At 39.2% G+C, this 26,597-nt stretch overlaps 2 protein-coding genes across 3 annotated transcripts; both read right to left on the reverse strand.

The window, feature by feature from the left end:
• Positions 1-238: 238 nt before the first annotated feature.
• Positions 239-8,627, reverse strand: LOC143864207 (uncharacterized). 2 transcript variants are annotated; one of them, XM_077375094.1, is made up of 9 exons: positions 8,170-8,627; positions 7,404-7,449; positions 7,236-7,314; positions 7,080-7,125; positions 6,860-6,958; positions 2,831-2,899; positions 2,402-2,708; positions 2,062-2,216; positions 239-1,385 (listed from the first exon to the last, which is right to left on the reverse strand). In XM_077375094.1, exons 1-9 carry the CDS (start codon positions 8,542-8,544, stop codon positions 510-512), a joined length of 2,052 nt encoding a protein of 683 aa, XP_077231209.1. In that variant the 5' UTR covers positions 8,545-8,627; the 3' UTR covers positions 239-509. The 2 variants fall into 2 exon arrangements, with proteins under 2 accessions (XP_077231209.1, XP_077231208.1); XM_077375093.1 differs by having other exon boundaries at positions 2,345-2,708.
• Positions 8,628-10,154: 1,527 nt separating this feature from the next.
• Positions 10,155-24,931, reverse strand: LOC143864239 (protein GET1-like). The gene is made up of 7 exons (XM_077375138.1): positions 24,739-24,931; positions 16,610-16,689; positions 13,518-13,588; positions 11,291-11,361; positions 11,124-11,205; positions 10,544-10,593; positions 10,155-10,444 (listed from the first exon to the last, which is right to left on the reverse strand). The coding sequence occupies exons 1-7, from the start codon at positions 24,898-24,900 to the stop codon at positions 10,373-10,375; spliced, it is 588 nt and encodes a 195-aa protein (XP_077231253.1). The 5' UTR covers positions 24,901-24,931; the 3' UTR covers positions 10,155-10,372.
• Positions 24,932-26,597: the final 1,666 nt, after the last annotated feature.

Consider the following 26,597-nt stretch of genomic DNA (forward strand, 5'->3'; position numbering starts at 1 on the left):
CTTCACAAATCTGTCTATTTTTTGCTTGCACGGTTCGAAGGGTTAGGATGATTCTATGGAGCTGATTTTTTGTGGACACCCTATCTGTGTTAGAGCCAATCAAATGAATGGTTTGGATCACCCAAACAATGTGGGCCTCAACCGTATTTTAAGGTAGTGTGTAGATAACTTATCTACACGTGTGTAGAAACCGTTTTCTCTATTTATTATATATGAATTATATCGTGACACCCAGATATACAAAGAGCCCAAATTAACTTGCTCAAAATCTTTCTTCTACTTAAATAGTGGAATTTAATTAGTACAAATGGGATTTTGCTCCTACGCCTGAAAATTTGGATGCCTTAATCTGTACAAACTCCCCCCTACTCTTCTACACCATAAATGGGTGTGGCTCCCTTTTCAAAGAAAACACTCATCTTCTGCTCATTTCCCCGGGGGGCCTGCTCCAATGTTACCAATCCATGTCAACCAAATTAGCCAAAAAAATTGATTTGTTTTTCATCCCATTAGAGCTGCAAAGCTAAATCAGGCTGCTGAGAATCAACCAGTACGCCGGAAACCGGCGACCCGGGCGACTGAAATCTGACATTCAGGTCTGGCGGAACAGAATCCAACTTCTTATGACCGGATTCCGGCAAGGAACTTCCAGGGTTTATTGAATTTGAACTGCCTAATAACTTCGTGCCTTCAGCTTCTAAACGGTTTGCAGGCATTGAAGAATGAATGAAAATATTGTTTCTGCTAGGGACATTGTCGTTCATTCGGGAAGATGTGGATGCCTCTGAGCTGAAGTTCCCAACTCCCCCAGCTGATCTGACCAGATTCCCAACTCGAGATGGGAGATTAAACTCAAACTCACTGTTAAACTTAAACCCATTATTAACAGTGGAGTGAATTGCAGGGCTCTGATTAAGATGAATGTGAGGGTTAGACCTGATTCCACCACTGCCATTTAGTAAACTAAACCTGGTTTCATAATTTGTCCCCTTGATGGTTTCTGAACCCTCTGTAGTATCAGAAGATTTGTTAGTAGATGGAGGAGTTCTACTAGAACCATCCAATGACGAGTTGTTTGAGGGTTCCTGCGTGTCTGATAATTTTTCACCTTTTGACCCGGATTCGCAAGGGATTGTAATACATGGAGAGACTCTGGGCTGAGAGGAGGATTGTGAAGGAGTTGGCAGTTGTGACAGAGAGGATGATGGTAGTGGTAGTTGTAATCTTTGAGATTCATTTTCTCCCACCCAACCAGGACCAAACTTTAGTCCGGTAGGTAACACTTTCTCAATCTTTTTCGAGGCGATTTTCCAAGCAACTGGTCCAAGATTTGCAGCAAATCGAGCCAGGCTCCTTGCATATGAAAGTTCCATGTGAAGCCCAACCTGATTCAGATAACAATTCATGAGCCAATACTCAAAACCATTAAAATAAGTAAAAAATCATTAGAAGGGGCCTGATTCAGATAACAATTCATGAGCGAATACTCAAAACCATTAAAATAAGTAAAAAATCAATAGAAGGTATAAGAGTGCTATGTAATTTTCAATCTACTTTTGGATGTCTGTGTTACAAGAGGTTGATGAAGATAGTTTTTATGGGAGGTATTTAGGTTTATCTGAGTGTGCAAGGACTTCGTTCCTTTGCCGCTCGGGGGATTGTTTTTCCCCGGATGGCAGTACCTTGCCTTGGGGGGTGTTTGGTTCTTTAGCTGTACATACCACGATGGGTGGAAAAAAAAAACGAAAGAGAACCTTGTGTGCTTGAGAGACTTTTGTCTATCACGAATCGGGCCATTTTTAATCCTTGATCTTTGTTGGTGGATGATAAAAGTAATCGTGGGTCGTTTATGTGGAAGGTTATGATGGTGGCTATTTTAGTCGGCTGTGGGTGTAGAACAGTTTTTTTATGTTTTCTTGTTGGTCCAGGAAGGCATACCCATGCTATGTAAACCGGGAGGGACTACTTGTCCCCAATGTAACTTTCATAGTATGAATATATAAGTCATCTTTCAAAAAAAAAGAAAAAAAAAGAAAAAAAGAAAAAATTCAATCTACTTACAGATATTAGTTGCTTCTTCTCTCGATCAAAGGTGGTTAATACTGTTGGCTCGTGGCCAGAAACTGACTGATGGGGTTGCTTGTAAGTGCTACGGCGATTTTCATCAAATACAAATTGTTTACTCCCAACTTTGGACAGACCCTTCAACAAAGAACCTGCAAACAACGAACAATGCCTGAAAACACTTCCAAGTATGGCAGATATAAGTTGAGTATAGAGAAGCGAGGGAAACCAATAAGAGAACAAAGCAATAGGACGAAACAATTGGCATCAGATCTCAAACCTGGAAAATTGTCATTTATATCAGATTTATGTTCTGCCAACAACCCAAAAGTCTCACCATTGCGGGTTCCATGGGAATTCCTAATGGACGCATCGGTAATGCCAGCCTTATCGTGTGCTTTTCTTAATTGATCATGAGTTGAGTTACACCAACCAGCATTGTCTCCAGCAGTAGCAAGGGTGGCATCTGATGAAAAATCTGAACCAGCACGCTCAAGGGAAAGCCTGCCCACCAGTCGTTTGAAGGAGGTCTTGCCCGGTGGCCTACCTCTCCGTACCGGAGGTTTCAATTCTGGTTCATTATCTTCGCTATCTTGCCTTAAATTCTCAAAATCCTTTCTAGCCAGCTCCTGTATTGACCGTGCCTGGACAAGGTAAACACGTGTTTCAAGTGACATTAAATTAACTAGCTTGCTAGACGACCAACTACTGGATATACAGTCTGAAAATGAAGAAAAAAAAAATGAACGTCTAAAATCAATGGTACCTGTCGAAAGTAGATGGTATCTGGAGCATTATAGCGCATAGCATTTGAACATATCAAGAAGACATCTTTCTGCATATTTATAAAGAATGGTTAAATTCATGAACTAAAGTAAAACTAGCTTCTCTCACTCTCATAAAGTGCGTAAAGCCAACTCCTGTCCCAGATTTTATGCAAATGACAGTTTGAGTCCCAACTTGCATGCCATTGCAAAGACAAAATGATTTTATTATATTTACACCAACATGAAAAGTAGATGCTTATCACATTCTCTATAGCTGCATCAGTCAAGAAAGCCGACTAAAATAAACAACCGTTTCTGAAAGATATGTCATTAACTTACACATGGTGCATTTACTACATTTAACAGGAAACGAGATTCATACACAAGTTATCTATGCTAACCTTGTTTCAATCTCTAAACAAATGCCTGATGTAGATCTCAAGTAGGTACATGCTGGTACTTTGCACAGAACTAATGTAAAGAAATGAACAAACTCGAAGTCAGACCATTTATCTCAGATCAATTACTCCATGTTCACTGCTTCTAATATTTCTCAGATCAGAAGGCAAACATAGCTTTGCAAAGTTCACAATGCATACAGAAAAACAAGCACTAAAGAACGAAATGAAAACAACCAAATACACAATCTAGTTCAATTTCTCAACAAAATTCGCTTAATTTTCAGATAATCAAAATCACCTCTACTCTATAAAAAAAAACTATGAAAATAGTCTCTTCCAATTTTCCGCTTGTACTAGTTACCCAAACCAATTATATTTTCAACTAACAGTTGCTTAATATAAATTGTCGACAAGAGAAATGATTATTGCATCACATTATTGTGTAAATGCTGTGAATGAATCCTTAGTCTCAAGCATGGTTCGGTACCGGTTTCGGACATTCCAAAAACCGAAATTCCGAAATTTCGGTCAAAATTTGGTAATAATTAAAAAACAATATTTAATTCATTTCAAAATTTCGGACCGACATTCCGAAATTTCGGTCGAAATTTGGTAAAGGCTGAAATTTGGAATTTTGGGAAATTTCGGTTTCGGTCTCCACCGAAATCTGAAATTTTGGATTTCGGTCGAAATTTAAAAACATGGTCTCAAGCAACATCAAGCGGGTCCACTGTGTAAGCGCCTTATGAAAAGTAACAATGATTAGATGACCTTAACCATCCTTTCCTTGGCTTCACAATGCACATGTTGCTTTGACTAGAACCATTTGTTAACTTAACCATAATATGGATCGTATGATTAGAGTCATTTTTAGAATGACCCATCCATAATGGCATCCACAATTGCTATTTATCGCCTGCACACTTCCTCATCAAGGTGGTTCCAGTGAAGGAAGAGAGCAGGATATGCAATCCAGCTAGTTGAGAGTCCATATTCAAAACAAAAGTTGGTGCTGGTTTGGGCATTTTTTTCAATGGAAAGTTGGTGGTTTGGGCATTCATAGTCCACAGTCTATGAATAGGGGGTTCCACTGGCTGTGGATAGGGAGATTCGGGGAGGAACAAGAGCATCTGCGGACAGAGGTGACTGCTAAGAAATACGGTGTTATTTCTGAGGATTGGGAGCCATTGAATGGATGCAAACCCCAGGGGTAACCATATGGAGAAACATCTCTCGCTCCCTTGATCACTTTGAAGCCAGTATAAAGATATCATGTCCTATGGGTTCACATGTTCGTTTCTGGAAATAACTTAAGTGTAGGGAAAGATCCTTGAGGTTCGAGCCACCTGACATGAATAGACAAGCGGTTGACAAAGATGCCAGTGTCGGCCTCGTTGGATCATATCGACCAGTTGAGTGGAGCGGACTATTCAGGCAGTTCTTCGGTAGGGAGATCATTTAAATGGTAGCTTTGATGTCTCGGTTGGAGGTTGTGATTTTTAGACAGATAGGGGACAATAAGAGAGTTTGGACTTGGAACACAAGGGTTGTGTTAATCGTTAGTCCTTTTTACAAGTGCACACTCTTTCGGCTCTTTTCCCTAGCTAGGAGCGTCTTGCCGTCTTCAACACCTTATGGGATGTGTGCCTTTTGGGGGACTGCTTGTCTCGACAAAATTCTAACGATGGACCACTTGCGTAATAGACATAGTAATATATCCACTTTATACCGCGTGTGTGGCTCCGAGGAGATGGTTGACTACTTGTTTACCCTTGAAATTTCACAATTGATGCTTAGGTTTTGTTTTCTTTTTACCTCTTTGGGGTGTTTTGGTGAGTTTCTTTATGTCTGGTCTTTTGCTCCTCGGACATCTAGAGGGAAAAAGTAGTGGTCTATCTTCCCGCCATCTTGAGGGTGATTTGGAAAAGAACCATAGGATTTTAAAAGGCTCTAGCATGAATGTTAGGCGTGTTTTACAACAGATTTTTTCCACCATCATCTAGTGGGAGGCGAGTGTCCCAGGTTTCAAAGCTTCAGATTCTTCCATTCAATTCTGTTGGGATGAGATTAGGCAGAGTCCTATTTACTCTCCTACCAGACCTTCTCTGGTGGATCCCTTCGCCGTTGGGGTTTTCAAACCCTTTTTCATGATTTGAGTTTGGAAGCCCTCGCCCTGTTGGCATAGACGGTTTTCTGTGCTCTGCGGAGTCAGAGATTAAGTGGGCCTACTTGGGCCCGATTGGTGCGTCCGACTGTGCCCATCTGTATGGCAGTCATCTTATGGACCATTCTCTTCTTGATTCCTAGGTCGTGGTGGAGGATTCCCTCAAAGTTATTAGATGGATCAAGGAGTGGAAAGATTTTTCGTAGAGGTTTGCAGATGAGATCAAGGAAATTTTGGTAGCCATCGAGGGTCACACTTCTTTCCAGCATGTTTATCGTTCTTCCAACTGTGAGGCAGTCCTCACTATGTCTAGCAACTATTTCTCATTTTCCTTCTGATTTCCCAACTCAATAATTGTTTCCGTTTATCTATGCATAGAAATACATGTCTCTTGATCATAATTTGTTTCTAGCAAACAAGGTAGTAGATTCATTATCCAAGGAAGGAGTTAAGGACTAAGTTGTATATTTTTTTGATAGGTAAGCTGGGATCGAACCCCCGACCTCAGGGTGAGGGCTACGTTGTATATTATTCTATATTTTCTATAATAATAAAATTTTCATAGATCATCAGAAAGTTGTTTAGCAAAATCAAGGTCCGACAAAAAACCGAGGAAAACATGAAGGTACCAAGTTCATTTCTTATGAGATTTAGCTAAGTAACAACCCTGTAAACATCTACATGTCTATTCAAGTAATCAAAGACACATACATTCTTTAAGCAACTTAGTGCAAGGGATCCTATGCCAGTTTTATGGGCATGAAGAAAATGTGAGCATGCGAGCTGAGGCTTCGATTAATACAAGTTAACTGCACAGAGGAGAAACGACTTCAAACATCGCGGAGAAGATGGCAAAATTACAAGGTATCCAACATGACATAAGGAAAAACAAGGAACTTTTGAACTGTTAATAATACTTTAATATGTGAATAAAATGAAAACCATCTAAAAGTGCATTGTTACAAACACCAGGTAAGTAAAAACAATGAGTCAACAGTAGGAGAGCACAAGATAGGATTGAAGGAAATCTGGAATCCTTATAATCATAAACGGCTGGAACAGAAGGTCCATCAGCAAAGGTTATCCTCAGTTCCTCACCATGCCTCCATGGAGAAAATCTCATCTTAGGAAGGTTAAAGAAACATATCAGAGCAGAATAAAAAATATAGTATTCCTATATCAACTTTCTCAAAAACTGCTATTTATTCGAGTTGCATAAGGAAACTCCACTAAAAACAAAGAAAACCAACGCTCTTGAACAACATTCCTTTTCTATTACAAAGAAATTAACTTTTGCAGAAAGACAACCAAACAAGAACCCTTTTTTACTCATACTTTCAAACATGTCTTGATCAATCCATAACCAAACCAAAAAACATATTAGCAAATGAGAAACTACCAAAAAAAAAAAAAAAGTGATTCAAGAGCCAAATGACTACAAAGGTATTAGTGTATTAACTAACCTCAAATTGCTCCAACGTGGCATAAGCTCCACTTGATACCTTCATCCTCACAGTACTGAAATCCATCGGATGCTCTATGATTTCATGGTAGTCAGGGAGCTTTACAACAAACATGCAAAATTCAGTACGAAAATTGCACTTCTCCCTTTGCAGTTGCAACCATATATATCAAAACTTTCATATCAAATAAAAAAGAAACGCATGAATATTCGAAATAAACCTCTTTTGGATCCACCTGCTCGGAGAACACACCATAAGTATCTTTCCTAAGGTACATTAGAAAATCACATCAAACCCACAACCACATTGAAAATTAGGAAGAATGGGAAAATCAAAAGAATATGTAAGGAACTACCAAAGAATCTATAGCTCATACTTTTGAAGCCTGTCAAGGATAAAAACAAGCAACTTTTTGTCTGGCAAGGGAGTCGTGGGTCCCGAATCTAACAATACTTCTGTTCACAAATAAAAGAAAGATGTAAATAAATAGGTACATAAATGTGCCCTAAACTCTTTTATGCAATAAACAAGATCGAAACTAAACCTAGAGGAGGATCTGTCGCTTTCCCACCAGAATTTTGCCTTTCAGCCTGAAAAAAGATCAACGGTTAACAGATGTTTTTAGAATAATAACTGAATTTAGACAAAGAACTCAAATATGAAAATTCTTAATTCAAAGAAATATAGACAAAAATAAAAACAGAAAGAAAAAAGCAAACAGAAAAAAATTAAAAAACCAAAATTGAACAGAAAAATAAAACAAAAAAGGAAAGAAAAAGACAAAATTGAACTTTAGAGACAAAAATTAAAAAGCCAGCCTAGAATACAAAAAGCAAGCATAAAGAAATAAATACAGTAACAACGATAAAAAGATCTTTGACCTAAATTTTGAAAAAAAAATAATAATAAGGAAATTTTGACAAAGTCAAACCCGCAAACCCCCGATCCTACAAATTAAGGCAAAACTAGGAACCAAGAAAGAAATCCAAGGGAATTTTTAACCGAATAGGCAGAGATTCTCCTTCAGAAAACCTCAATTTCCACAAAAGATCAAGATAATTCGAAAATCAAAGGCTTTTATGACTAGAAATGCCTCGATCTGTCGAATCCACGAATCTCAAAATCCTAGAGAGAGAGAGAGAGAAGAAGAAAAGGAAAAAAAAATTAACCGAATAGGCGGAGATTCTCGTTTAGAAAACCGCAATTTCCACGAAAGATCGAGAGCCTTTGTGACTAGAAATGCGTAGACTCCACGAATCTCAAAATCCAGAAGAGAGAAAATAATAGAGAGAGAGATGAAAAAAGATGACCTTGTCCCAAACATTTGATCCAGGACCGAAATCCGCGGATCCATTAGAATCCGATCCGAAATCGGATCCGCCACGTGGCAAGCGTAGGAATAGTTTAAGCTTCTTCTCTCTCCTATTCCCGATCGAATCCTCGTCATCCTCCTCCTCGCCGTTGTTTCTCTCTGCAATACCGTCGGGGTTAGGGTTCCGGCGAGTCAATCGGCGGTGAGAATCCGAGTTAGGGTTAGGGTTAGGGTTTGTAAGATTAGTGTTAGAGTTAGGGTTTCGTTTATGCAGTTGTTGTTGTTGTAGTTGTTGTTCTCGGAGGTTACGCTTTTGGAGATCTAAAAGCGAGGGCCTTCCTTTCTTCTTCTTCTTCTCCACTACCTTACCCATCTCTCTCTCTCTCTCTCTCTCTCTCTCTAAACTGGGGGCAATTTTTTGTTATTTTTTTTTTCTCGTTTCCGACTTTCTGAGGATTGGGTGCATGTGATAATGGCACGTGTGAGTGGGACGGCACGTGACTCTTACGTACCCCCATTTTGATATTTGATCCAATGTTGCCATTATTTAATGGCAGAAATAACCCTGTAGCTTGGGTAGAGGCAGCTGATATCCGCACTACTTTAATTTGATAATGGCACTGCCTACTTTGTTTTAGGCTCTTCTGATTGGATGATAATAGCATAGAAATTGAACAGAGAAATGATATCAGCACAACCGTTTTTAATAATTGCACAGACTCAACTTGTCTTTTCTTTTTTAATGAGCATGCAAGAGCTTTCGGGAACAGTACTAATAGCAGCTCTTTAAATAACAACAGACAAGACAAATTAGTGTAATTATTAAGACATGGTTGTGCTGATATCATTTCCCATTGAATATTGTAACGGCTGTAAGAAGCCAGTTAAAAAGTGTGAAAAAAGGCGAGTAGTGACATTATCAAAAAAAAGTAACCTTGATAAAATGAAGAGCATATTCGTATCTTGGTAGCTACTCTTCCGGCCTTCCCAATGTTATTTTCGTGCATTTATTGCAGTTTGTTTCCATTAGTTGAAGTCTGAAGTCAAGTATTTTTAGAAAAGTACAGTGGGGCCCACTTAATAAGATGATCTAAACCGTTCATTTGTAGGGCCACAATGTAAATAGGCTGTTACTTGTAAATCATCGCCATAGAATGAACTTAGCCCTCCGATCTCCATAGATTTCTATAATGTGTAGTCCCTCTACTGATCAGAGGGTTAGGATCATCCTATGAAGATGATTTCTTAGTTAGAGACCTATTTATATTGTGGCCCAACAAATGAACGGTTTGGATCAACCTATGAACTGGGCCCCACTGTACTTTTCAAAAGATACTCACCGAAATGTTGTTAAAAGCACCCATGCAGAAGAGGAGGTGCAGTACTTTTAACTCCACTTGGATTTGAAGTAACCTGTTAGTCTTGATGGATTTTATTTTTTTATTTATTATTAATATTATTATTTGAAAACCCTAACCCATTCACTTGATTCATTCGCCCCCCATAAAAGAGGCCGAAATTATCTTTATTTTCCGTCAACAAACATTGACCGTATGTTCTCTTACCTATTTTAGAAGGGAAAATGACTGGTTTCCTTTTAAGGGCTGCAACTTGGGTCGGGTCTAACCGACCCGAAAATAACACAGGTCGGGTTTACAAATCAACAGTCTTGGTAGGGTCTGGTTTTAAATTGGAAAACCCGACCCAATCTTGGTTAGGGCCATGTTTAAACGACAAAAACCCCGAAACGGACCCAACTCATATGGGTGTTCCCAGGTTTTCCTGTAAAAAATTAGACCGACCCGAGGTAATTCTCGGGTAACGTAGGGTTTTGGAAAACCCGACCCACCCAACCCGAGTTGCACCCGTAGTTTCCTCGTAGTTTCTCTGTCGGCCGACGTGGCCACCCCATTTCCATGATTCCTTTTTCATATTCCAGCAACATAAATAGCTTGGAATTTGGCAGATTTGAAGTGGAATAAGTTTAGACAACGAATAAGGCTACTACCACTCTCCAATACTGGAATCTCTTGAGTCAAGTTTTTGGCCCTCATGATCAGCCATTTACTGAGTTCAATGTATCAACAGAAAAAACTTTACAATGAAAAAGTTTACCATGTAAAAGTTTTACTTGGAAAATTGTTGTGCAACTTTTTTTGGAATTGACCCAAAAAGAATACATCTCACAGATCTCTGCGACCTTATATAGGGAGCCTTTGACAAATAAACTTGCTCACTCTGGTCGTTACTATTAACCAAGGTATCATCCCAACCTGCAATGTAGGTGTTAGGAGATTGATCAATGAACACAAAAGAAAATTACAGCATCTATGTAAATTTCGGTTGAATAAATGAGTATTTTAAGTTTTTACCATAACAAGGCCGGAAAGTGATTCTCCGGCTCGCCATGACAATACCCTCCCTGCAAAAGTGTGATGACAAATGAAATTCCGGTGGCAATAAATATCACCCAATAATAAATGAACAACTGAGTATGTATGTTAAATCCGAGCTTGATCGGGAAATAGGACGGGTGATTGATTCGGATTTAGTTCTGGTCGCCAAAATTTTCATTTCGAAACCCGTAATATATGTTTAGACAAGATAAAATTAAGTTCAATAAGGTTCAAATGCAAGAACAATAACACTACTGAGATCAAACAAAATGCACTATGCATTTGTCAACTGGAATGTCCCAACCAGTGCTTTAAAATGCAGCCAAAGCAAATCCTAGTCCACTTGGGACAATGCGGTCAATCACTCGGTTGACATGGCTGGAGCACTAGGTTGACACAATCATAAATCAGGAGAGTCGAAGGAATTTTGATCAATGTAGGGCAAAACACGAACTCAGACAAGAATGCAGCTAAGGTAAAAAGGAGTCGACTCAGGGGAGTTCTGAAACTATGATCCCGACACTACAAAAAAAAAAATATGCCAAGAATATGTTACCGAAAGGTTGCAAAAGTTGTTGAGGAACGGTTGCAACGGGAGCACCCCAAAACCACCAGCTCAACCCAAGATATGCCACTACCTAATTTAAGTTCAACCAGTGAAACAGTGGTTTAGAAACACTACAAAAAGGAACATGGAAACAACTAAAATGCATCCTAGTTTACCTTTACAGTACCCAAGGCTGTCAAAACTGTCTCATATGACCCTTTATTCTCCTTGTTTTGCAATTCCTGAACTGAAAACAGTATAAAATATTCAGTAAGGAACTGCCTGTATTGCATAATTCGCATTTGAGATGGAAAAGATACATATCTGAACATTAGGCAACAAGAATAAAAGCAAGTGTTTAACTAACGATAAAAATTAATGTGTTACAAAAGGAAGAGAAAAGGTAGAAAGTGTCTGAAAAAATGGTGTAGTGTATAATAAAACCATAGAAGGGGCTATGTCATTCAAGTGTTTGCAAAATCAAATATGACTAGTTCTTGTTTCCGCAAATAAGGTATGGCCTCCTATTACAAAGTGTGGAACTGCTCTTCTATGGGAAGGTTGTTTTCCTTTTTTCTTTTTTCTTTTTTGAAATGGGGCTGTTTTCCTTTTTTCTTTTATGGCTGTTTTCCTTTTTTTCTTTTGGAACAATTATTGCATGGCTATCTTATCATTCCATGTTGCATTTATATGGTTGCATACTTTTGTGTGGCATCCTCTGATTTCTTTCTATATTTTTGTTTTTCTAATTATCCTGATTCTTTTATTTTATTTCTTGTAGAATTGCCTGTCCTTTCGCGTCTTATTTTCCGTGGCACAAGAAAAAAAAAGTTGCTTTTTATTAATGAAAATGTTATGGTTGCTTATTAGATTTCTTGGTTCCAAACCAATGAAAAAATGTTATAATAATTTATATATTAGACTAGAAAAGAGAGTTCACACCTGTCTTGCCAACGGGCAATGTACTAAAGCCTGTAAAGATGTTTCTCTTAAGCTACCTCAAAATTGACAAGAACCATTGATGAAGTTTCATTTTGACTAAGTGATCATCTGTTAAATCTAAACTTTTAGAACAAATCATATGAAGATCAAGGCCCTAGTTGAGGATTGTGATTTTTTGAAAGAGGATAAGGACAGTGGATAGTGCTATTTAGTACTAATAGCATAAGGATTTCACAAAAAATAGACCACTAGTTTCGAGATCCAAGATCCAACATTGCTTCATCTTTTCAGCTGAGGAAAGAACAAGGATATCATCAAGCTCATTTTGACGTGGCATGCATTCATTAAGAGCACCGCCAGAGATTTACCTTACAGATTAACCTGTGTATTCCAATCTCCGGGGAAAAGCTACTTTTCGACAGTTGGCTCTAAATATTTGAGCCTGCAGTACATCTATGCTTTAGATGTTCTCCACTGCCACTTCCTACAAGCAATTTAAGGATTCCCAAGTTTCTGAGACCAGCACGACCATCTCTCTTAGCTTAGCATATCTTGCCTCAATTGGACACTTGGGAAGCTTGGTACCTTTCTCTCTAGGTTGACTTACCCTTGTCAAATTAGTACCAGAAAATCTGCTAGCATTGTTCTTGAAAGAATTCAATCCGAAGAAGCAACCCTAATTACTACATGCACCGCATTTACTATGGGTATAACTTAACTCATGGTATCCTCAAACAATATAGAAGGACGTTGATCCAAATTGCGTTCTCCAAACAGGCTTGAACCAAAAATTGGACATCATGTGTTGTTGAAAGTGAGAAATCACTAAGGCTCCATTTTCTACCTCTATGCACCCATTAGGTCATACATTGACACCAAACAAAAAATACAGCCGATGGCCTTAGCCACAAGAGTGAAGAGGAAGGTTTATCCATAGGAAAACCCTGCTAGATCATCTTTCGAGTGACAGGTCCCCCTATAACTACTGCTGCCATCTGATACTGTGATAGAGAGTGAGAGAGAAACAGTAAGGTATAGAGAGAGCAGGATAGACAAAACTTAGCAAGAGAGAGAGAGAGAGAGTGGTATAAAGAGCAACATAGAAAAAAATTAGCAAGAGAGAAAGAGGGAGACAGAGGGAGAGTTTGTAGTTGTGGTTCTAATTTCGTCATATAAGGGTGAATTTTTTTTTTTTTTTTTTTGAATAGTCATATAAGGGTGATTATTCAGATGGAAGAGAGGGAGATTTACACCATTCGCTAGATTTGTGGTTGCTATAGCACTTCTCTTAAAAGAAGCGAGCTGCGATTAAACACATACATCAGACTGCTACATCAAAAGAGGCAGGCATATCCTGTAAACAATCAAACCAAATGTACCTTACTGCTACTTCATTAAAACCTGGGCCCATTTTTGCAGAATTCATTAAACTAGTTATTTTATATTAATAATGAGACATACTTTTCGCAAGTTCCCTCTCCTTAGATGCCGCCATTCTCTTAAGTTTTGCTGCTTGCGCAAATGTGGATGGCCTGCAACCACAAAACGAAGTACAATTACACTTTAAAATATTTGCATAAAAAATGTACAGCAATCACATACAATAGTTCCTTTTTCCCTTTAGGAATAACATAGAGAGAATGCAATTTTTTTTTTTTTAAAAGGTACAACAAAATGATCCATCTCTTGCCCGATATGGATCTCTAAAACAATCTGCCCATTTGCTAAGCTGTCTGCCATATTATTTTCATGTCATGAATGTGAGTATAAAGGGGGCTTAATTCTCTGTATAGGTCACATATTTCTGATAATACTTTTTCTAGGCACCACAAATCAGTTCCCCCCTGCAATTGCATCGACTGAATTAGCCTCCATTCATACGAGGCTCTATAGATCCACCTTAAAATTTGAAGCATTGGTTAGAAGAGATATTGTCGCCAGCTCTGTTGAGTCCACAACGCCTACAGAACCAGAAAATATATTGAGAATCTCTCCCAAATCATTCTTAAACTCGCCTCAAAGCCAGCCAGCCCCCTAAAGGATATGTGGAAATTAAGTTTGACAAAAATCTCTGCAGCATGATCCACCTACCCACGATTCCATCCTGTCGGTGGTAGCTCCTCGCCGGTATTAACTTCCAATATCAAAATACCTCACCAACAGTGACTAACCCAATTTTTTTTTCCTAATATTGCACTTTTGAGACTCGTGATCTTTAATGAGCGAAGCCATACCTAATTATGCACTTTTGAGATTCAATTATGTATCCAAAAACATTCTAAATGTCTTAGATGTTCATCTTGAATATGACTAAAACCAAAGCATCCTAAACAAATAACCACAAACCTCCCAAGAAGCCCCATAAAAGTGCTTGGTATGTCGGAAAGTTCGAATGACATCACCAACTACACATGGAGTCTGTTTTTAAGGGGTGCTCGGGTGCAGGTAAAACTATTTTGGATGAAATAGTTTTCCATAAAAATTGCTTCTACATCTTTTGGATCGCTAGACATTTGAGAAAATATATTTCACAAAGGAGTTCTTTTATGTGAAATCATAAAAAGAATTCAAATCTAAAACGTCTAAAATCGATCAAAGGAGAAAAAGGCTTCATCCTCCATCGCCACCCCACAATTGTCACCTCTACCATTGTAGGTGGAAATGAACGACTCACTCGATTGTTGTGCAACGTTGACTCCGCCCATCGCTCTGGCATGCAAGGGACTTGTGCTTGAAATCCTCGACATATTTGCCTCGGTCTCTTGGCTATCTCTTTTAATTATTCCGCCTATCAAAAAAGGTAAATTGACTTTCTCTGAAATTGATTCTCTCTGACTTTGATTCCCCACAAATACTATTTCCGCTTAAAATCAAACTCATTGCAATTCATTGCAGCCAAACAACTCCTTTGTCTCGAACCAGTCTTCCACTCACTTGCACACCCGACATGGATTTGAGAGTGACCACTTCAAACATCGGTTTGGAAGAAGGCCTTTGCACGGGGTAGCAAGTCCAACCTATCCTCCAATAATGGGATTGGAAGCGATACATGATAGTGATTTTGTTAATGGCATGATTGTCAAGACACATCTATCAACTCCCATATTTTTCAAAGTGGTAGGACTGAAACAGAGGAATCAAAATATGATCTCTCAAATAAGGACCTTCTTCAATAACTCAATAACGTGTTAATGAAGCTCCGCATGCTTTGCCGAGCTCATGCAACAGTGCACCATGTGAGGCAATAATGAACTGGGCACCAAGTAGACACGATGTTGGATACTTTGTGTTTGCAATAGTCGATCAAGCAATTGAGCAAATCTTCCAATCTCAAGACTTCATATCCTTTCGAGGAGTTTAAAGAGGTGCCAAAACAGTAGATGGTGGAATGACTTCTTAAGAAACTATTGTTTTTTTAATAATGAATAATTTTATCAATGAATAAGGAGAGGGGAACCCCGTGACCAAGATGGTCACTACAAAGCAAATAAAAGGTGAATTAAAATACAATCTTCAACATACAATAAGGAATACTCAAGGGGGTAAAAAGCCAAAAATCTCCAGCCGAACGCCCAAACCCTATCAACTCCCGCTCGAGCTAACCGATCAGCAACAATCTTGGCCGATGTTGAAAGCGGATCGACTACCCCTCAACTCATCCTAGATCTCTTCAATCATATTTGTGAACCTCCATGGATGAGGGTGGCTCACATCGATCCACCTCATGACATTGCAGGAGTCCCCTTCCACAATTAGTCTACCCATGTCTCTACTCACTGTGATCCGGATGCCCTACAGCACCGCGCTCAGTTCGCTTCATTGGAGTCTGTGAATCCAATGGGACCAGAGAAAGCCCACCTAGTGAGCCTAGTCTCGTCCCCAAGGACACCCCCTACTGCAGCGGGACCCAGATTACCCATGTTCGGTCCGTCAAAGTTTAACTATACCAAACCTGATCCTGGAGGAGACCACCAGGGGGATGGAACCTCATCCTCTTCCATACTAGAGCAAATTTCCCTCCAACACCGTCTGAGGTCAGAACTTCATGCCTTGTGAAATGAGCAGACCAATGACTCTCAAACAAAACAAGCAAAAAACTAACAATTCTCATCAATGCAACTTTTTCAAATTCAACGTACATTAACAGACTAGGGGCATGATAGTTTTCTTTCGCTAAAACATTAAATGAGCACCAAACACCACATCAGTAAAAATAAATAATCCAACAGTGCTATTTTTTTTGTAAGATTGGTTAGAACAATTATGTTAAAGGTATGAGCCTCTAAAGCTAAATGAACAGAGTAAAACTAATTGGTCAAAGATTGTCAGAAAGACTTATTCTAGAAATTCAAGTTTCCTGTTGGAGAAGTGTCTTAAAGTGACACAAATGATTTGGGAAAACTCAGCCAAAAGCTAGAATTAATCAGATCTAAAAGATACGAAATCCATATACTAATCATAAAGAAGATGAAGCATCTTGGAATTTAATACAGTGCATTCCGAAATTCAGAAAAGGGGTTCCAACTTCCAACTGAAGGGTCTGAATTACGCACGTAGAAAATGAGCTCGCCTCTTTCAAAATTTTCTTTATTTCTTGTCGCAATTGGGTCAGCTCAGCATTCCTTGACCCTGTCTAAAAATAAAGGAACAGGAACATATGAAATTATCAACATGGGCATATTTCCATAATAATAATATAATCAATCAAATTATAAAGTGAAGATCTTATATAGTAAAACAAACAAAGCAAGATCAGTTTCCAAAAGCATAAAGTGAGTGCAGGAGCAGGAGCATCCACAAAAAAAAGGAAAAAATACCACCCATAAGACCCAAATAATATAGGAATCTTGAGATTATGAAGCAAGAGCAACAGCCTAGCCAAAATATGCATATAACTACGATGCAAAATGTAAATATTTCTAAGACATGTGGACAAAATTATATCAGCCTTTCCTATTTATAAGTTAACAATTATTGCTTCCTCACATATACATTAGTTCTCTCCATTTTGGGGCTATAATATACATACAGATAGTAAGTACCAAACATTAAAAAATATTTACGATCATAAAATTCAAACAAGAGGTCAATAAATCACAGAACTTCTGACCATGAAAAAATTCATCTCCAAACCTCTAAATAATCTACTTTTGTTCTCCTTACACAACACTATCCCTAAATCAAAATAAGCAAAAAGATCAACTACCCAAGCAGCCTATGATTTTTTTAATGATGATATCATTAAAAAAAAGGGAGAGCAAGACCGAGGAGGTATAGGCAACAAAACAAGGAAAAAAAACAAAAGAAACCAAAGTGCCAAGGAAAAGAGAGTAGAAAAGGGGAAAGAAGATGGTTTTATCTTTGAGTGGATTAGCTTCAATGTATCGTGCCCTCTTGAGTTTTATCTTTCAAGGTTGTGAGGGTTGAGGGATTTACGATTATCTCATTGTAACCTATTGTGCTTGCTGGGCATAGCAGAAGATGGTTTCTTCCTCGTGAACGTAAGTATTGTTGTTTAGCCATGTAAAACACTCATGTTATCCATGTGCTTGCTGTTTTCTTGTTTTTTCGTGTGTGACCAGAACAGTTTTGGCCCATCAAATTTCTACAATAATATACCTTTAACTATTAAACATCTCAAGGTGATAGTGTTAGAATGTATGCCCTAAAAGCCAGTGTTTGATGCATTGAGTCATATTTATTAATAATATCATCATTTCATGACATCCATGGGTACTTATATTGGCATCTAGTGCACAAATATAACCTTGGTTTTAGCTGATGCATCTAGTGCACAGCGAATTCCAATATACGTACACATTGAAGGAACTCGGTTGAGGACATAGAGCGCTGTTTCTAAGGCATAGCCCCAAAGAAACAATGGTGTGCTGGCGAAGCTCATCATACTCCGAACCATATCTAACAAGGTTCGATTCCTCCTTTCTGCAACACCGTTATGCTGTGGTGTTGCAGGTGGAGTCCACTGAGAGATTATTCCACTTTCTCGCAGGTAGTCCCTAAACTCGGTAGAGAGGTATTCTCCGCCCCTATCAGAGCGAAGAGCCTTAATGGTTTTACCCAATTGGTTCTCTACTTCATTCTTGAACTCCTTGAACTTTTCAAGGGTCTCAGACTTACGTCGCATTAGGTATAGGTATCCATACCTAGAATGGTCATTGGTAAATGTCACGAAATAGATAAAACCACCTCTCGTCTCATGAGAAAAGGGTCCACATACGTCAGTGTGAATCAACTCCAATAAATCTCTAGTTCTTCCACTCTTGCTCTTAAAGGGAACCTTGGTCATTTTACCTTGGTCATTTCGAGCACTAGATGCATCAGCTAAAACCAAAGATATAGTGGTATCAATATTGGAATCAGTTATATTGATACCACTGTAAGGCGGGAGCCGGTCGAAGAGGCACAACGGAAGCCTTAAAACCAGTAAAACAAAAATTTCGGCCTGATTCCCGCAATCAGGCCGAAATTTAGAAGTATAAGAATACTTTACAAAGGTGTTGTGATTGCCCAACCGACAATCTCTGCAAGATTCACTCCTTGCTTGGTCGGCTCACCCTTCTCAAAGGTGCGGACTCCGGAAGTTGAATTGGCGGATTCCCGGTTATTGATCAGACTTAAGGAGGGATGGAGAACTCTTCTCCGCTTCTTCTAAAAACAATTTTTCAGCAGCCATACTTTTTTTTTTTGCTGCAAAACTATTGCTTGTTTAAGAAGGCAAGAGGCACTTCCATAAAATAATCAATGGGGTGGTTGTTGTTGTGTCGGTCACCATAAAATATGTAGAGATAACATAAAATATCCATGGAGAGATAACATAAAATATCCATGGTTGCTATCCAGTGACGACTCAAAAAATCTTCAAAGTCTATAACTGATTGTCCCATTTATTAATATTTTGTACTTGTGTGTGTGTGTGCACCATATGATTTGGTGCTCCTCCTCCCTATATCTCATATAGGTGATCATATCCGTCCGTTCAAAAGATAAAATCTAGATCCCGGATCATCCAACGATCCTTATGGGACAAGCAAGTAATGAGTGGGATCGACGCAGGGATCCGACGGCCTATCGTGCGGAACCCATGATGGGCCCCACTGCGACTATGCCATGTAGTAACCACGGTCGCACTTAGGTAAGTGGCCCCCACCAGGACATTACCCTGAAGATGACCGTCAGATCATCTAATACCCATAATCGTATCATATACGTATGTCCTACCTCAACTCTTCATTTACTGGGTTGGGCACTACGGGGGGTGGACACTTAGTACCCCCTGGGCCCACCCAATGGTATACCTTTCAGTCTAGTAGCTCGGGCCCACAAATGCATTTGTAAATTCTTCCGAAAATATATCTTATATAATTTGAAAACATTTTGACAAACTATTTATCAAATCACCTGGCCAGGTATTTTCAGAGGCATACTGAAACTGTAAATGACTTTCCTCTAATTAAAGAGGTAGAGGATTCCTTGTTGGGTATCCCTATTGACCTCGAGGGTCATCCTATGACCCAGCACTATCCGTAAGAAATCCCTAACCAGGAACTACTTTGAGATAGACCAAAGTCACAGAGTGGGCCCACAGATCAATATGACTCCTCAGGTCGAAGGACATATAAGGGTCCTGTTTGAGTAGAATCGCTTTATCCAATTTTCTGTCCACAAGCTATTCTAGAAAAGATCCTATTCAGTGCATGAACCATTCAAAGCACCCATTCTACCTTGCTTAGGGTCCCCTACCCCAGTGACCGGGATAAGTCACCCCAATTCGTGTATGGAGGCAAGATCTGATGCTGGTTGTGTACAGGAGGAGGTGTCCAGCCTCAACCCCAACCAGGAACCTTTTAGGTCTGCAAAGAAAACGGAGTGTCATATCTCCCCGCTCCATAGGATCTGTGAATCCATGAGCATGACACCTCCTACGATGCTACCTAAGGACAAATGTGTGTTAATGAGCCCGTCACACACATTCCAATATAAGTACCCATGGATGTCATGAAATGATGATATTATTAATAAATGATGATATAAAGATATGGGGATGTCCTGCCCATGTGAAAAAGATAGGCACTGATAAGTTGGAAACTAGGACCTATAGGTGTGTATTTATTGGGTATCCCAAAGAGACGAAGGGTTATTTATTTTATAACCCAAGCGAACAAACTTGTTTTGTAAGCCGAAATGCCGTATTCCTCGAGGAAGAGTTCCTCCTAAATACAGGAAATAGGGATAGGATTGCCTTGGAAGAGCATTCTGATAATCCAATAGAAATAACACATGAGGACACTGAGCAGGAACCCACATTACCTATTCCGACACTCCGACGTAGTACGAGGGAGATCAGGCTACCTAGTAGATTTATCCATCTTGGAGAAGTTTACAGTATGGTCTCTGATAGAGTCGAGATAGATCCCCATAACTACCAAGAGGCGATGTCAGACATCGATGCGCAAAATTGGCTAGATGCAATGAAATCTGAAATGGACTCGATGTATTCCAATAGGGTTTGGACTCTAGTAGATCAACTGGAGGGTGTAAAGCCCATTGGATGCAAATGGATCTATAAGAGGAAGAAGGGCCCGGATGGAAAGGTAGAGACCTTCAAAGCACGGCTAGTGGCGAAGGGCTATAGTCAAAAGGCTGGCATTGACTATGAGGAAACCTTCTCACCAGTAGCCATGCTAAAGTCCATTCGGATATTGTTAGCAATAGCAGCATATTATGATTATGAGATCTGGCAGATGGACGTCAAAACCGCTTTTCTGAATGGAAACATTCAGGAAGACATTTACATGATCCAGCCAGAGGGTTTTGAAGCTGTCGGAGATGGTAATCGAAAAGTGTGCAAGCTACAGAAATCCATTTATGGATTGAAGCAGGCGTCTCGTAGTTGGAACCTCCGTTTTGATGAGGCAGTCAAAGAGTTTGGCTTCTCTCAAAACATGGACGAGGCTTGTGTATACAAGAAGGTCAGTGGGAGTGCAGTTACTTTCTTAGTACTATATGTTGATGATATACTACTCATTGGAAATGATGTAGGGATGCTTTCGAGCACAAAGATATGGTTGTCCAACCACTTTGCCATGAAAGACTTGGGAGAAGCGTCCTATATACTTGGCCTTAAAGTGTTTAGGGACAGGAAGGATAGGTTGCTTGGACTTTCACAGGAAAGCTATATCGATAAGATATTAGCTCGGTTCAGCATGATGGACTCTAAGCAGGGGTTAATACCTTTTCGGCATGGAGTCAAGCTTTCCAAAAAGATGTCTCCCAAGACATCTGACGAAAAGCAGAAAATGAGCATCACTCCCTATGCATCAGCTGTGGGTAGTTTGATGTATGCCATGCTATGCACTAGGCCAGATATTTGTTACTCCGTGAGTGTGGTTAGCAAATACCGGGCCGACCCAGGTCTAGAGCACTGGACGGCAGTGAAACATATTCTTAAGTACCTCAAGAGGACAAAGCATTCTTGTTTAGTCTATGGTGGGAATGATTTGATCGTTTCAGGATATACCGACTCAGATTTTCAATCTGATGTTGATGACATGAAATCTTCCTCGGGTTTCGTGTTTACTTTAGCAAATGGGGCGGTAAGTTGGAGGAGCTGCAAGCAAGATACCACAGCGGATTCCACAACTGAAGCGGAGTACATTGCTGCGTGTGATGCGGCAAAGGAGGCAGTATGGCTGCGGAAGTTCTTGGGTGAACTTGGAGTTGTTTCCTCAGTTGAGAGGCCCATCATGTTGTATTGTGATAACAATGGGGCCATAGCACAAGCAAAGGAACCCCGATCTCACCAGAAGTCAAAGCACGTCCTTCGGAAGTATCACGTGATACGTGAGATCATCAGTATAGGAGATGTAGCCATTGAGAAGATAGCTTCAGCGGATAACATGGCGGATCCCTTGACCAAGGCCCTCACACAAAGAGTGTTTGAGAAGCACCTAGAGGGTATGGGTCTAAGATACATACACAACTGGCTTTGAGTGCAAGTGGGAGATTGTTAGAATGTATGCCCTAAAAGCCAGTGTTTGATGCATTGAGTCATATTTATTAATAATATCATCATTTCATGACATCCATGGGTACTTATATTGGAATGTGTGTGACGGGCTCATTAACACACATTTGTCCTTAGGTAGCATCGTAGGAGGTGTCATGCTCATGGATTCACAGATCCTATGGAGCGGGGAGATATGACACTCCGTTTTCTTTGCAGACCTAAAAGGTTCCTGGTTGGGGTTGAGGCTGGACACCTCCTCCTGTACACAACCAGCATCAGATCTTGCCTCCATACACGAATTGGGGTGACTTATCCCGGTCACTGGGGTAGGGGACCCTAAGCAAGGTAGAATGGGTGCTTTGAATGGTTCATGCACTGAATAGGATCTTTTCTAGAATAGCTTGTGGACAGAAAATTGGATAAAGCGATTCTACTCAAACAGGACCCTTATATGTCCTTCGACCTGAGGAGTCATATTGATCTGTGGGCCCACTCTGTGACTTTGGTCTATCTCAAAGTAGTTCCTGGTTAGGGATTTCTTACGGATAGTGCTGGGTCATAGGATGACCCTCGAGGTCAATAGGGATACCCAACAAGGAATCCTCTACCTCTTTAATTAGAGGAAAGTCATTTACAGTTTCAGTATGCCTCTGAAAATACCTGGCCAGGTGATTTGATAAATAGTTTGTCAAAATGTTTTCAAATTATATAAGATATATTTTCGGAAGAATTTACAAATGCATTTGTGGGCCCGAGCTACTAGACTGAAAGGTATACCATTGGGTGGGCCCAGGGGGTACTAAGTGTCCACCCCCCGTAGTGCCCAACCCAGTAAATGAAGAGTTGAGGTAGGACATACGTATATGATACGATTATGGGTATTAGATGATCTGACGGTCATCTTCAGGGTAATGTCCTGGTGGGGGCCACTTACCTAAGTGCGACCGTGGTTACTACATGGCATAGTCGCAGTGGGGCCCATCATGGGTTCCGCAGGATAGGCCGTCGGATCCCTGCGTCGATCCCACTCATTACTTGCTTGTCCCATAAGGATCGTTGGATGATCCGGGATCTAGATTTTATCTTTTGAACGGACGGATATGATCACCTACATGAGATATAGGGAGGAGGAGCACCAAATCATATGGTGCACACACACACACACAAGTACAAAATATTAATAAATGGGACAATCAGTTATAGACTTTGAAGATTTTTTGAGTCGTCACTGGATAGCAACCATGGATATTTTATGTTATCTCTCCATGGATATTTTATGTTATCTCTACATATTTTATGGTGACCGACACAACAACAACCACCCCATTGATTATTTTATGGAAGTGTCTCTTGCCTTCTTAAACAAGCAATAGTTTTGCAGCAAAAAAAAAAAAAGTATGGCTGCTGAAAATTGTTTTTAGAAGAAGCGGAGAAGAGTTCTCCATCCCTCCTTAAGTCCGTTCAATAACCGGGAATCCGCCAATTCAACTTCCGGAGTCCGTACCTTTGAGAAGGGTGAGCCGACCAAGCAAGGAGTGAATCTTGCAGAGATTGTCGGTTGGGCACAACACCTTTGTAAAGTATTCTTATACTTCTAAATTTTTATTCCTAACCAATAGCATCTAGTAACTAGGTCCGTGGGATTGCGGGAATCAGGCCGAAATTTTTGTTTTACTGGTTTTAAGGCTTCCGTTGCGCCTCTTCGACCGGCTCCCGCCTTACAGATAGGTCTTCCATGGTCATCTTATATGAAAAACCAAAAAAATACGTGTCCTTATTTCAATTACATAGACGTCACTAATACACATCAAAAGAAATGATTATAAACAAATATCGATCTGTATATCATTAAAAATAATAATGAAAAACATCACATGATAACTACCTACTTTATGACCAGAAATTCAACAAAATAGAACAAGGGTAAAAAGAAAAGGAGAGAAGAAAACTCTCGAGGAACTCTACATCCTTCGCATCAAATTTTGATTCAAAACTTCAAATGTTTGCTCTTTTTGAAAATGACAGTAATCTAATGAAAGGGAAAGCAACCATAATCATATAATTGAGTTCAAACTCATGCATGCAATCCAACCAAATGTAAACTCATCCAGTTCAGACAATCCAACCAAATTTCATATTCAGTACTCCGAATCGGAATTGGCATTGGGTATTCTATCTGATTATCTGTAACCTAAGAGTTGGTTCTGTTGAAAATGACAGGAACCAAATGCAAGGGGAAGGACCAAAATCATTAAATGAGTTCAGAAGCATACATGTAATCACATATAATTTTCACATAACAATGCTAATAAAAATAGAGTAACAAAATTAGAAATATAAGTTTCATATTCCATTTTACACATAAAATTTCCACTGTAAAAAACTTCATTTCAACAACTGAAACCCTAGATTAAAAAGCCCTAAAAGAACGTAATGAACTAATCTCTTAAATTCCACCAAACTTGGAAGAATCTGTAATTTTTATAACTGAAATTCTAATCTCCTATATTTAATGGAAAGGATCAGATAACAAGAAAATACCCAAATCAGCGGCATCAAATTTTCAGAGAATTTCGTTAAATTTATTCAATTTAATTATAAAAAAAAGATCTTTTTTTCTCATAGCAGAAAAACGAGAAGTAATAGAAATCGTGCCTTTTTTAGACGGTCTACGAATCTGGAAAGGAGTTGCAGAGTAACAACGAAGAGGAAGATCAAAGGAGCTGCAAGGGAGATGGGATTTTTTAGGGTTTCCATGGAAATCTGTAAGGAGGTTTTGAAACGAGAAAAGAAAATTCTGCAACCGAACAGTAACATTCTTACGCTTCCTAAAACGAGAATGTTATCAGCACTACTGTATTTTGATGAGGGCACTCCTCACTTTATTCAAAAGTACGGTAGGATGATCCAAACCGTCCATTAGATGTGCCACAGCCTAAACCTCTATAGATCATTTCTAAAGAAAGAGACCGAAACTCGCCATCCACAGTTTTATTGACTATAATAACCTGAATGACTTAATTAATGACGAGCATTACGTAAGAAGAAGGATGACCGGACCAGGGGTATTATGGTCAATTTCGTTTAGCCATGGAAGAGCATTTGTAGATAAAAGAGGCGACCATCAGATTACACTATCAAATGACAAGCCAATGCCACCAAAGCTTATGCAAAGAAATGCCCCTGTGGTAGATGAACTTTTAATGTATAATTTGTTCTTGTCTAAAAGGGAAGAAAATTCTACTTCTCAAAACCAAGGATTCAAATATCTTAACTGTTGGAAATTTTCAAAATGTTTTGGATTAAGTCAAAATATTTGAAGTGTTTTTAATCAAAAGGAAAGAAAATTAAAACAGATTTTCAAACAGGGCCGGTCGACCGGGGTTCCCAGGCGACCGCAGATTGGAATCTGGAAATACATGTGATTTCCAAAAAGGTATGGCCGGTTAACCGTGGTTCTTTGGATCGGAAAAAATAAAAAGGAACAGAAGCATACCGGCGGGCGACCACGGTAACCCGGTCGACCGCAGATCTTCAAAAATCTATCTGTTGGAGAAAATAGACATGGCTTCTCACTTCCGTTTTTTAACCTTTCTTCATGTCTTTTGATTCCCAACAGTAATTGATGATTTTCAAACACAGGGGACATCTTGTGGATGATCCAAAACTTTTAAATCACGAAGAGGTGCGATTTAATGGCCATTGTTCAAACATATCTAAAGGGTACTTTGAATGGATGTTTTTAACATTCTAAAGGGTACCTTGAGAAGATGCTTTTCACATTGAAAAGACATCTGTGGCTCTATAAAAAGAGCAGAAAATCTGTCTTTTAGATAATGAATTAGTTATTGCTGGACTTTTCTCTCTTGAAATTCCCCACTCTTGTTTACTCTCTTAGCTTTTAAAGATTGAGTTTTATGAAAACAATACATCAAAAACTGTTTTACTGCAGAAACAGTTTTAGTGAATTTCTCTAAGACTTGTCAATCTTAAAGGGCGTTTTGGGTTTGATTCCGCTTGTGCAAAGCGTCATCAAACATTTGTAGGATAGTCCTACTAGGCTTCATTATATCTTGGAGACAATTCGCGGATCCCTGTTGCACACTGCGGGTGGGGGCGAATATTGTCTTAAGGAAAGCGATTACGCGCCTTGAAGCATTACTACTTTTGATCTTAAATCTCCATAAGCCAACGAATTCCACTTACAATCTTAAGACAATATTTCATGGAGATCTTCAAGGCATGTTTTCAAGAAGACAAGATGATGAATTGGAAACAATGGTATGAATCATTTTCGTTCGATTTGATTACATAAGGTACGCCTTTATTTTCAGATTATAAATCATGTTGATTTGATCAAATTAAACATAGGGAATTAAGTTTAATTCTATATGTTTTGTGATATCTTCATATTTCCCTTAAAAGAATAGAATTCACCATATTGGAATCACTTTCACAATTGTTTGTGTTTCAGGAGGTTTAATTCTCTTGAAAAATTGACTTTATGTCAATAT

This window comes from Tasmannia lanceolata, unplaced genomic scaffold, assembly GCF_043159265.1.
Source record: "Tasmannia lanceolata isolate RefF3 unplaced genomic scaffold, GAP_Taslan_0.1 ptg000048l, whole genome shotgun sequence".
NCBI classification, from domain to species: Eukaryota; Viridiplantae; Streptophyta; class Magnoliopsida; order Canellales; family Winteraceae; genus Tasmannia; species Tasmannia lanceolata.